General features: G+C 38.9%; 1 protein-coding gene across 1 annotated transcript in view; it reads left to right on the forward strand.

The window, feature by feature from the left end:
- ANKMY2 (ankyrin repeat and MYND domain containing 2) overlaps positions 1-12791 on the forward strand; it is a 48141-nt gene that overhangs the window by 20221 nt on the left and 15129 nt on the right. Inside the window, exons 4-5 of the mRNA XM_011961742.1 lie at positions 1268-1366; positions 10351-10511. Coding sequence (XP_011817132.1) covers positions 1268-1366; positions 10351-10511 — 260 coding nt within the window. The remainder of the gene's footprint in view (positions 1-1267; positions 1367-10350; positions 10512-12791) is intronic.

The following is a 12791-nucleotide window of genomic DNA, read 5'->3' on the forward strand; positions in this document are numbered from 1 at the left end:
TGAACCCAGGAGGCGCAGCTTGCAGTGAGCCAAGACAGCACCACTGCACTCCAGCCTGGGTAACAGAGCGAGACTCAGCCTCAAAAAAAAAAAAAAGAAAATTGGATGGGAAAACAAAAGAAATACAACTGGCTGATCAAAATATAAAACATTTTGCACAGTAATCAAATAAATGCAAATTAGAACAATAAATTTTATTTTTTAGCTTATTATACTGGCAAATGTTAAGAAAGAGCTATAATGCTCAGGAACTTCTTTACACTATTTTGGGGAGTGCATGTCAGTCCAACCTTGCTGGATGGCAGCCTGGCAAAATGCATTCAAAATATGCATAACCTTTGATCTGGCAATATTTCCCAGGAGCTGTTCCTAAGCAAATCATAATTCAAACTTGTGAAAATGAATGGAAAATACTTTCCACTGAGTATAGTTCATAATAGCAAAATACCCATAATGACTACTTTAGTAGAAGAATGTGAATAGAATAGCATATGTATGTTTAGATAGAAAAAAGGTGTAGAAAGATAGATACCCCAGTGGTTAATAGTTATTCCAGAGCCTGTAAGTGTGGGGAACGGGATGGGTTAGCTGATATTAAAGGGGAACCCTATTCATTTTATCTCTTTTTTAAAAATGTTTTTTTTTTTTTTTTTTAGACGGAGTCTGGCTCTGTCTCCCAGGCTGGAGTGCAGTGGCCGGATCTCAGCTCACTGCAAGCTCCGCCTCCCGGGTTTACGCCATTCTCCTGCCTCAGCCTCCGGAGTAGCTGGGACTACAGGCGCCCGCCACCACGCCCGGCTAGTTTTTTTTGTATTTTTAGTAGAGACGGGGTTTCACCATGTTAGCCAGGATGGTCTCGATCTCCTGACCTCGTGATCCGCCCGTCTCGGCCTCCCAAAGTGCTGGGATTACAGGCTTGAGCCACCGCGCCCGGCCTAAAAATGTTTTTGTATGTGTATTTTGATTTTATTCTAAGTGTTACCTTTAGGAAAACATATTTCATTTTGTTTAAAAAAGCGGTATTCAATTCCATACTGCTTTTGCATTGCTTGATTTGTTTTCCAGAAAATAAGGTTAATTTCTAAGTAGGTTCTATAGCATTTTATTCTTTACTGTAGTTATGATTCATGTTTTAAAAGAATGAAAATATCCATATGACCGAAACCTAAAACGAACTGAGGGGAAAAAAGGTATAAAGAGTTTAGAAAAGGGATGTTTAAATTGTGTCCTCCTTAATATTAACAAATATGTTCCCTTAAAACTCTAGGTAATAAAGACATCACATGGGTAATGTTGGAAGCTGGTGCTGAGACAGATGTTGTCAACTCTGTGGGAAGAACAGCAGCTCAGATGGCAGCCTTTGTGGGTGAGATTTTGCTGCAGTTTTACATTAGATTATGCCCAAAATTTCCCTTGTGGAAAAAAAACCACTTTGCTTCTCTTGGTGGAAATATTATCGTGTTGCTTTAAAAAACATAAGTATTTACAGTCCATTGTAACTTAAGGAAATACCTAGTGACTCTGGAGAAAACAAAAGGCTATTTCGAATTTCCACTTTTTGGAATACGAAGAGTAGTGGGGCCATTTTAATTGCTCACAAATGCTTGTAACGTGTATATTTATGTCTCTAATGAAAGTAGCTAACCATACTATTTAAGAATATGAAGAGTGAAGTCAGTAATCCCAAGTTAAATTTTGGCTGTGCCACATGATAGCAAAGTACTTAATAATTCTGACCTTCACTTTCCTCATGGTAAAATGTTACAGGGTTATTGTGAAGATTAAAAGAGGTGATAGACTTGAGCTTTCCATGTAACACTAAATAAATGGTATTAGTTAGTGTTGTTAATAATTATTACAACAATGACGTAACTCTTAGGAAAGAGTACTTGATAATAATATACAACTACTTCATTATCATTCTCATCAACCACAGACATTTATTTGGTGTGCCCAATAATTTTTGGCGTGTTAATCCTATTACTTGACATAATGTAAGGAAAGAGTGGGAGTGAATTCTTGTTCTTTGGTATTGTGACGCCATTGAATTGGTGGTGAAGAGACTCCACTGAGAGAAAAGCAAAGATAGTAACATCTGATTTATTGGGAGTGCAGTAAGTGGCCTTATAGGGACTAATAATTCATTAAACAAATAATGTTCACAACCTATAAAGCAAGCATCACTGTAGGTGTCTTGGTTATAGTGATAAGACAGGCTGTTCATACTTTCATGGCACTTAAAGGGTAATAGCAATGACAAATGGTGCGAAAATATAAACTCCAAGGTAGAACTTCAGAGCTCCATAAAAATACCTAGAAGAGGAGGATCTATCCCATTCAAGGGGGTTTTGAGAGAAGTCAAGTTCAGATACAGTGGAAATTAGGTATGGAGGATGGTAACTGAATATTATATTAAATTTTATTATAACATTTTCTTGAAACTACTAATAGAAGCTGTCATTGATTAAGCCAGGCACTCAGTTGCCTTATGACAGCTTTTTCTGTTAGAAGAAATATCCTTATTTTAATTTCAGAAGAACTTGAGAAAGGTGTGGCCTTGTGTAAGCTTCAGAGAAATATTTTAACTCCCATACGTACAGGCCCCAAGTTGCCCCTATCTCAGTTCTAAGCTAATTTTGAGGGTGTCACTGCAGGGGGAAAGAACACTAAAGTAGGAATCTGGAGACTTGAACTTTAGTTCATGTGTGCTGATGATTAATTATAGGATCATGGGCAAATTCCTTTACCTCCATAGACCTCAGTTTTCTGATCTGTATGCAAAGAAGCGGGGGAATTAGGTGATCTCTGAAGTTCTATTTAACTGTACAAGTTTTCTTTATATCCACAATGTAACAAAATACTGCTCAGATAGAGGTAAAATAATTATCCCAAGATCACAGGTCTGGAAATGGAGGAGTCTTTCCTTTCAGGCATTAATACAATGCTCGTTTCTTTTTCTTAACACTACAATACTAACAAAATTTTTACTATGGTAAAAATTGTTTGCAATTCTATCCTAATATAAGAGTAATGTTTTCATTCCATTTTAATCTATTTAATTTCACAGACAAAAAATTACATTGCATCCTTCCAGTTGTTACTGTATTTTCCAAATAATTAGACTTTAAAAAAGCTCATTCTCGCCTTTTTGTTTCCTTCAAGTGGATCAATATGTATACATGTGTACATACATACATAAGATTTTTGTCATTTTTTTAAAATGCCATCCATCACACAGCAGATATTCCTTGTAACTTGTTTTCTTCACTTAGTAATATATCATGGATGTTCCTCCCATCTCAGTAGGCATAATTCATTTCCTTCAACAGCTACGTGATATTCCATGATATAGATGTTCCAAAGTTCAGTTAGCTCTCCCTTATTGACCAATTTTACAGGTTTTTAACCCCTTTTCTACAAATAAGGTAATAATCATCCTTGATTTTCTATTTTTTACAAGTTAATATTTGAATATTTTTTATGTGTTAGAATTTTAATATCTCTAAAGTATTTCCTAGAAGTAAAATTGCTGAGACAGAGGATATAGAGTTTTTATTTTTTTATTTATTTACTTATTTATTTATTTTTGAGACAGAGTCTTACCCTGTCGCCCATGCTGGAGTGCGGTGGCGCAACCTCGGCTCACTGAAACCTCCGCCTCCCAGGTTCAAGTGATTCTCCTGCCTCAGCCTCCCAACTAGCTGGGATTACAGGCATGCGCCACCACACCTAGCTAATTTTTTTTTTGTATTTTTAGTAGAGACAAGGTTATTTTTAGGAGAGACAAGGTACAGGACCACCATGTAGTCAGGCTGGTCTCGAACTCCTGACCTCGTGATCTGCCTACCTTGGCCTCCCAAAGTGCTGGGATTACAGCCACCACGCCCGGCCTAGAGTTTTAATTTTAATGTAAGTCTAGATTCCTTTCCAAAAGGGCATAGCAATTCACAGTAATGTCCTCACCAGAGATGGGCATTATCATTCTTTCATTTTTTCCAATCTGGTAGTTAAAAAGACTGTACATTGTGAACTTACTTTCTCCCCATTATTCATGAAATTAAGCACTTCTGGTGGTAGTTTGTATTTTCACTTTTGTGGATTACCCACTTATACTTTTTTTTCATTTTTTTGTGGGGGGATGCCCTTTGTTATTGCTTTGAGGAGCTTTATGCATACAAATCCATTATCTAACAAATGTATTTCAAATATTTTATGCCAGTCCTCCTTCTCCTCCTCCTCCTGCTCCTTTTTATTCCTTTTCCTCTTCCTCCTCCTCTTCTTTCTTCCTTCTTCTTTTTTAACTTTATGGAGACCTTTGCCATAGGAAATTTATTTATTTATTTATTTTATTTATTTATTTTTTTTGAGACGGAGTCTCACTCTGTCACCCAGGCTGGAGTGCAGTGGTGTAATCTCGGCTCACTGCAACCTCCACCTCCTGGGTTCAAGCAATTCTCCTGCCTCAGCCTCCCATGTAGCTGGGACTATAGGTATGTGCCACCACACCCAGCTAGTTTTTGTATTTTTCATAGAGCTGGGGTTTCACCATGTTGGCCAGGCTGGTCTCGAACGCCTGACCTTAGGTCCTTCCCAAAGTCCTAGGATTACAGGCATGAACCACTGTGCCCATCAGGAAATTTACTTTTAAGTAGTCATATTTTTTCTTTTATAGCTTCTGTGTTTCTTGTTTTGCTAAAAGTGGGCCTCTTGACCAGGAGTTATATAAGTATTCTCCTAAATATCCTTCAGTTATTTTTTATGATTTTTTTGGTACCTCTAGAATTTATTTGTTTAGAGTTCATTTCTCCCCAGATATATAGCTAATTGTGATGGTACCATTTATTACACGAGCTAACATTATCCTACTGAATTGAAATACCACCTTTGTGGTAAGTTAAATTATCTTTTACTAAATGATTATATAATTATTTGCAGAGAATTAACATTTGTATGATGCTAGGACTTTCCATCCAATTACACAGTATGCCTTTACATTTCTTTTAGGGGAGGGAACTGACTTTTGGTCTTTCAATAATATTTAATAGGTTCCTTCATATCAATCCTTTCTTTCAAAATTTATTTTTTAGTAATTTGTAGTTACTGTCCTTATGGTAAGAATTTGCACTACCACCTCCACACTCGATCACTTCCAGCTGGTTATGGATAATAAAGAGAAAAGTTATTGATTTCTGTATTTTTTTCTTATTTTTATTACAGTTTAATGGGTTTTCTAGCTATTAAATTTTATCTTGTTTTCTATTTGAATTTGCTTGGACTTCAAAGTTAGAAGAAATAATAGTGATAATTGACATGTCTTTTTCTGTTTTTAATGAAAATATGTTTAGCTTTTCACTTTTAATTTGATATTGCTATTGGTTTTATCATTGTATAATGTCACTCTTTTTCTTGTTGAATTCTTTTAGTTCTACTTTTACTGATATTACAGCTATTCCTAATTCCTTTTTTTGTCAATAAGCTGTTTGCTCATCTGTTATTTTCAATCTTTATCATTTCATTTAAGTAGTATAACTTACAAATGTATAGGTGGGTTCTGTTTTATAATCCAAAATGATAGCTTCCCTCTCCTAACAGGTATTTAGCTTATGTATATTTAATGTAATTACTGATATATGTGGTTGCATTCCTCCTCTTTGACCTCATTTTTACTCTTTATTTTACTTGACATTGTGCACGCTTGTGTGTATGTGTGTGTGTGGGTGCATGCGTGCGCGCACATGTATTTCCTTAAAGTGATTGGCTGGTCAAAACTGTACAGTACCACATCCACCATCCCCAAGGCCCCGTATTTACCCATTTAGCAACCTTATAAGATGAAATCCTTATACTTCATTTATTTCTCCACATTCTCTGTTTTTGCCTTGTCAGGCCACAGGTCTTTCCTTTCTGCCTCCTCTGATACTTCCGCAAAACCTGTGCCAATCATACCTGTCTGTAGCTGTGGACTTTGCTGAAAGAGTCTAGTATTTTTAGTACCAGCTGTAGTGAGAGTGTCATTGACAGGGTGTTGCTTCTCTTTCAGTAATCCACACCACCAGATTTGCCTGTCATCTATCTTTACCCACTCATATGAACTCCCTCTCTTACTGTCCTCTCTCTCCTCCCCTTTGTCTCCATTTTTGTCTTTACATCTCTGTTCTCATTTAGGTTTTGGTTATAGACCTTTTCAAATGGGTTACGTAGGTTGTATATTCTTTGAAACCCATCATGACAAAACTATTAATACCTTTCTCTCTGAAATGTGAGTCATATTTTGCCTAGCTTTCTGACTCATATCACAGTTCTTTTCTCTGAGATATATAGAAGTTATTCTACAGTTTTCTAAGTTCTGGTTTTGCAAATGAGAATTCAACTTACTTTCCATTGTAAACTTTACATTCCTCATTCTGGAAGAGCGTTTGATTTGCAGCTTATCCTTGGGAATAAAAAAGTTGAATAGGATATGTCTTGTTGTATGTGTGTGTTCCTGTGAATCACACTCTGAGCCCTGTAAGTCTAGAGGACTCAAATCTAGTGATTGTAATATGGGAGCAAAATGATGTACTGGCTTTTCCACCCGCAGCATTTATTTTCTATATTAATAGTATTATTTTAGTTATGTATATTCAGAATTTATAAATTTAAAACCAGTAAAATATTTAAGAATTTCAATTACAAAAATTTAAACCTAAGTGATTAAGTATTTACAAAGATAAACTTTAAACATATTATTCAAATATGTTATTAGCAGATTAATGAAAATATCAAAATAAGCACTACCTAAAATGAAAAAGCTTAATCTGGGAAAAAAGGTAAAGTAATATTATTTTTTCTCTTTAAAAAGGTATAATTAGGCTGGGCACAGTGGCTCAGCCTGTAATCCCAGCACTTTGGGTGGCCGAGGCGGGCGGATCACCTGAGGTCAGGAGTTAGAGACCAGCCTGATCAACATGGAGAAACCCCGCCTCTACTAAAAAATACAAAATTAGCTGGGTGTGGTGGCTCATGCTTGGAATCCCAGCTACTCTGCAGTCTGAGGCAGGAGAATTGCTTGAGCCTAGGAGGCAGAGGTTGCCCTGAGCCGAGATCGCGCCATTGCACTCTAGCCTGGGCAACAAGAGCAAAACTCCATCTCAAAAAAAAAAAAACGGTATAATTAAGAAATCCCTGACTGTACTAGGTGGAGGACTGACAAGAAGATATAGTTATAAGCTAATTCCATCTTTTTCTCTGACTACTTTATCTTCAGGTCTTCCTATGTCTGGTTCAGTACTTTTGATGAGCTACTTTAGAACTTTGTGTGTGTGTGTGTGTGGGGGGGGAACACCTATCTTTTTATTGAAGCTGGATGTATATTTTGTTTTAAGGAAGTATATGCAGTTTGTCTTCATCTTCTCTGGTTTCTTCACATACAGTTGTAAATTTCCTCACAGTTACTTGGATTGATTTTGATGCTGTGTTCATAATCCACTTGCATTAGATTTGCTTGGTTGAATGTCATTTTTCTCTCTGGAAGATTCTGGGAGAGGTGTTCATTTTCTAAACAGAGCACTTGGCTCATTTCACATTTTTAATATAGATTGCTACTGTTTGACTTCTCAAGACGTATATACTGGGGAAAGAAATAAAAGAAATATCCACCTCCCCCAATACCCCCAAAAAGAAAGAAATTGGGTTTTCTGGTACTTAATAAAAGCATGGAGTACCAAAAATGGTATTGTGGTCACTATTAAATTCTCTTTTCAAACCAGGGAGGTTTTCTTGCATCATTTGTTTAATTCTCCATCTATTCCTTTTTTTCCCTTGAGATTTCTGTTAATTTTCACTATTAGATTTCCTGGATTTGTTCTTTAGCTCTTTCGTCTCTTGCATAATGATTTCTATATCTGAATTTTTCTGTTTTGAGATATTTCATCCACTTGATCTTTTTTGTTTGTTTATTTTGTTGAGACATGATGTCTCTTACCCAGGCTTGAATGCAGTGGTGTGATCAAAACTCACTGCAGCTTTGACTGGGCATGGTGGCTCACGCCTGTAATCCCAGCACTTTGGGAGGCTAAGGCAGGCAGATCACCTGAGGTCAGGAGTTTGAGACCAGCCTAGCCAACATGGTGAAACCCCATCTGAAAATACAAAATAGATTAGCCAGGTATGGTGGTACACGCCTGTAGTCTTAGCTACTTGGGAAGCTGAGGCAGGAGAATTGCTTGAACCTAGGAGGCAGAGGTTGCAGTGAGCCATGAGCCAAGATCACACCACTGCACTCTAGCCTGGGCAACAGAGCCAGACTCTGTCTCACCAAAAAAAAAAACAACAACAAAAAACAAAAAAAACACCCTCACTGCAGTCTCCAACTCCTGGCCCCAAGCAATCCTCCTGCCTTAGTCTCCCAAGTAGCTGGGACAACAGGCACGTACAACTGTACCCAGCTAACTTTTTTAATTATTTGTAGAGACGGGGTTGTGCTATGTTACCCAGGCTGGTCTGCACCTCCCGGGCTTAAACAGTCCTCTTGCCTCAGCCTCCCAAAGTGCTGGGATTATAGGCATGAGCCACCATGACTGGCCTTGATCCTCTGTGTTACTAATTTAGTTCTCAATAGTAACCAGGATCACCTCTTTCAGTTTGCCTGTTAATTTTTAAAATTTAAATCTCTGTGCGGTTCTTGAAAGTCTATTTATATATTATAATTGAATCTGCTTAACTTAAATGCTCTTATTAGCTGTAGTTGTGGTGGTTATTGTTAGGGTAAATGTTATCCACACACTTCCAACCCAAGAAGCCCTCTGTTGGAGGCACTGCATAATCTTCAGAATTGCTGGATCCCCATAGGCACTTTGTTCTGTACTTCCCAGGCAGTCAGGTAAAGCTGATAGGGTCCTGGATCAGTGGAAGAAGAAAGTTTAATGTCTCCATTAAGACATTAATTAATTAGTTTAGAAAATGATAACCCCTCCTTCCAGAATCTTTAAGAAGAGAGAAAAATGACATTCAACCAAGCAAATCTAATGCAAGTGGGTTATGAACACCGCATCAAAATCAACCCAGGAAACTGTGGGGAAATTTACATCTGTGTATGAAGAAACCAAAGAAGATGAAGACAAACTGCATATACTTCCTTAAAACAAAACCTTATATCCAGCTTCAATAAAAAGATAGCTGTTCCCATTAAAAAAAAAAAAAAAGTTCTAAAATATCTCATCAAAAGTGTTCAACCATTTAATTGAGACATTAAGCTGGTTTGGTCAGCAAACCAGCTGAGGCACAAGGATGAAGCCTGCCACTCCCGGGTTCTTCCAGGAACTTTCAGGGACAAGCAGAGCCCTCTGCCAGCCTCAAGCACCAGGGTCCAGCTGGCCCATAGTGCTGTCCCCACGCAGGTCACCTGTTGTCAGCAGGATCAAGCAGACGCTCCCAGGACCAAGCACAAGCAGGCAGGGGCCACGCAGACTGCCCCGGGGGGACCACTCTCCGGGAGCGGGGACCATGGCGTCCGCACGCTCTGCCCAGGCGCGCCTCCGCTGGTCCCCCAGCCCTCATCGGTCAGAACAGAGGAAGAAGTCTCTCCTCCGGAGATCCAGGCAGAACCTGCGCCCTCCTGTGTGCCCTGTGGGTTCTGCCTGCTTGCCCAGAGTGGCCACTGCTTTGCTACAGAGAGGTAGTGGAGAGGGAGCTAGGGAGGGGAGGCCACAGGAGCATACTTGCAGGCCAACAGCTTCCCCAGGGAAGAGTTTGCTTTCATAGAACCATTTTTAACTAGAGATGCCTTAGAGAAGTAGGTTGGAATTCTATGCAAAGCCACGATATGGATTCCAAGCTTATGGAAGCAAAAGTCTTTTCTCTACATTTCACAAAGAGGGCAAGCTTTTCTCAAATTTGGGGGGTGGGGGTAAGGGGGAGAGGGTTTCAGTTTAATATTATCATTATAATAAGAACAATACTTTATATGGAGTAAATTTAAATTTTGTGTAAATACAACCGGATGTGATTAGGGAAACATGAGCATCATTTGTGTAGGCTGAGAAGAGGAGACATTTAACTTATAAGCAACTGTTTTGAAATACCTAGGGTCTCTTACAAGTTGAACAGTGCTTTCTTTTGTAATCCACATAATCTTCACATGTATTTTGGATTCTGTGTCTTTCAAAGATTGTTTATCAACTTTACAAGGAATGTTTATAAATGTTCTCTAAAATATTTTACCTCTCCTCCTCCTCCTCTACTCTCCTTTCCTGAAAAATAAAGATATTGGTGCATGTTTACATCACAAAAATGGCAACATAATTAATTTTAAAATCCAGATGTGTTATTTTTAATACTAAAACTACAACTTTTCTATTTTTCTATGAAAAGGTCAACATGATTGTGTGACCATAATCAACAATTTCTTTCCTCGAGAGAGACTGGATTATTACACTAAGCCCCAGGGACTGGATAAAGAGCCAAAACTGCCCCCCAAATTGGCAGGCCCACTGCACAAAATCATCACCACAACGAATCTTCATCCTGTCAAGGTAGTGTGGTGTCTACTGTATTGCTTTTTATGTAAATATTGCTTCAGAGTTTAAACTGCTTTTATTATACAGGATCATAATTGTCTTGGGTTGGGTTTTGTAGATGTAGAGCTTGCAATGGGCTCTTTTGGCCTGTTGATTTATTGAAGGAGCACTCTCCATTGAAACCTGGAAGTGAGTGAGCGAGAGAGAAACAGACTAAAGCATCAGGAAAAGCCACGCAAAGAGATGGGTTCGCTGAAGCCTAGCTTCCACCTCATCCTACCGGGAGCTCTGGAGTGTGAGTGGCTCCAGAGAAGCAAGGGAGTCCAGCTTTTGTATTCATCAGTCTGTTGTTGGATGGGGCCTGTCTCCAGAGGAAAAGGACAGCCTCCCAGATAGTACCAAGTGAGGTGGCTCCCTTTCAGTGAGGGCAGTCTTCTGGAGAAAAGACCATAGTAGCTGACCCTGAGAGCCTCTGAGGCGTGGTATACAGGCCTGGTAAAAAGGATGTAGGTGGGGCACTAACAGCATCTATTACAATAATTGCCTTTTTAAGAAAGATTCTGAAATGTAATCATGGGCACGTTTTTAAGGTAAGTGGCTATTTGATGCCTTTAAATAGCATAGTTTTTCCAGTAATTCATTAAATCAAACAGATTGTCAAATTTTGTAGACCAACACATAAGTTCAAATGGCTTAACTGGGAAACTTCAAGAGCTATTCTGAAATATTTCAGCGCTATTGTCTTCTAGATTTTAAAAATACGGGCTTTTACTGTTTTTACAGCATAATTAAAAAAAAAATCCAGCTAAACAAGTATAATTTCCTCAATAATCATCACGGAAAGCTACACAGCTACATGTGTGCTACAGTGATGAGGTCCTATTTCAATTTCAGTATCTGTCACATGCTTTTACTCACAGGGTAAAGATTTGATAGTAGTTCAGAGCTGTTTAAGTGAGCAAGATAGTAAGTTGGGTCAAAAGTTAAGACTCTTCCTTAACATAAGACATTACTATCGTGTAGCAAATAGATTTTCCCAGAAGTTTATTACAAAAGAAGAATCTGTGGAGTCTGCTGAGCATCATGAAAATGAGTGGACAGTTCTTATAAGTAACTCTGTTGAAGAGTGACCCTTATTCAAAGATATAAGATCCAAAATGTGTATAATCTTATTGCTTTGTTGATGCATCCCTGTGCATCTTTCTTGAGTATTTGAAGGTTGAGAAACAAACCAAATTTACTCATTGTGTGTTCCTCCACCCAAATTAATTTTCTAGGCCCTTAAGAGAAATGACAAACTAGTAGATACCTTTCCCATCAGCAGAAAAGTGAAATCTGCTGTTTTTATTTTAGAAAACTCAGAGTTTTTTTTTTTTTTTTTTTTTGGAGACGGAGTCTAGCTCTGTCGCCCAGGCTGGAGTGCAGTGGGGCGATCTCGGCTCACTGCAAGCTCCGCCTCCCGGGTTTACGCCATTCTCCTGCCTCAGCCTCCCGAGTAGCTGGGACTACAGGTGCCCGCCACCGTGCCCGGCTAGTTTTTGTATTTTTTTTAGTAGAGACGGGGTTTCACCGTGTAGCTCAGGATGGTCTCGATCTCCTGACCTCGTGATCCACCCGTCTCGGCCTCCCAAAGTGCTGGGATTACAGGCTTGAGCCACCGCGCCCGGCCCAGAGTTTTTCTTAATATTCTGGAAGAACTGCCAGAGGCAACACTTGTGATACTAAGTGGGCAAATTCAGCTGTGATTTGCATACTCATGTTTTTAGTGGAGATTACAAAGGGCTTAGAATTTAACCTTTAAAATATATGTATTTTCTTCTTTGTTACTGGTTATCTCCCTCCCAGCACACCTAGGGAAAAGAGAACTCCCTAGAGAAGCATTGGCTCCTCTCCATGGCGTTCTCTCAGGCATGGGCTGGCTGGGATGGGGAGACAGGTTTCTGTCAGGGTATGGTATTTCTCAATGTAGAGAATGTGTGTGGTTCTGTAAGAACCTTGTTCCTCCACTGCCTGAGCAATACAGTATATTCTGGCTTATATTGATTTGAAGAAGTTCCCTGTATTTTTCTGATTCACTGTCTTTCATATCTAAGTTTCTACCCCTCCCCTTCAGATTGCAGTAAGGGTTTGTGGATTTTTTTTTTTTTTTTTTTTGAGACGGAGTCTCACTCTGTCACCCAGGCTGGAGTGCAGTGGTGTAATCTCGGCTCACTGCAACCTCCACCTCCTGGGTTCAAGCAATTCTCCTGCCTCAGCCTCCCATGTAGCTGGGACTATAGGTATGTGCCACCACAC

Source organism: Colobus angolensis, unplaced genomic scaffold (genome assembly GCF_000951035.1).
Source record: "Colobus angolensis palliatus isolate OR3802 unplaced genomic scaffold, Cang.pa_1.0 Scaffold568, whole genome shotgun sequence".
In the NCBI taxonomy this organism is placed as follows: Eukaryota; Metazoa; Chordata; class Mammalia; order Primates; family Cercopithecidae; genus Colobus; species Colobus angolensis.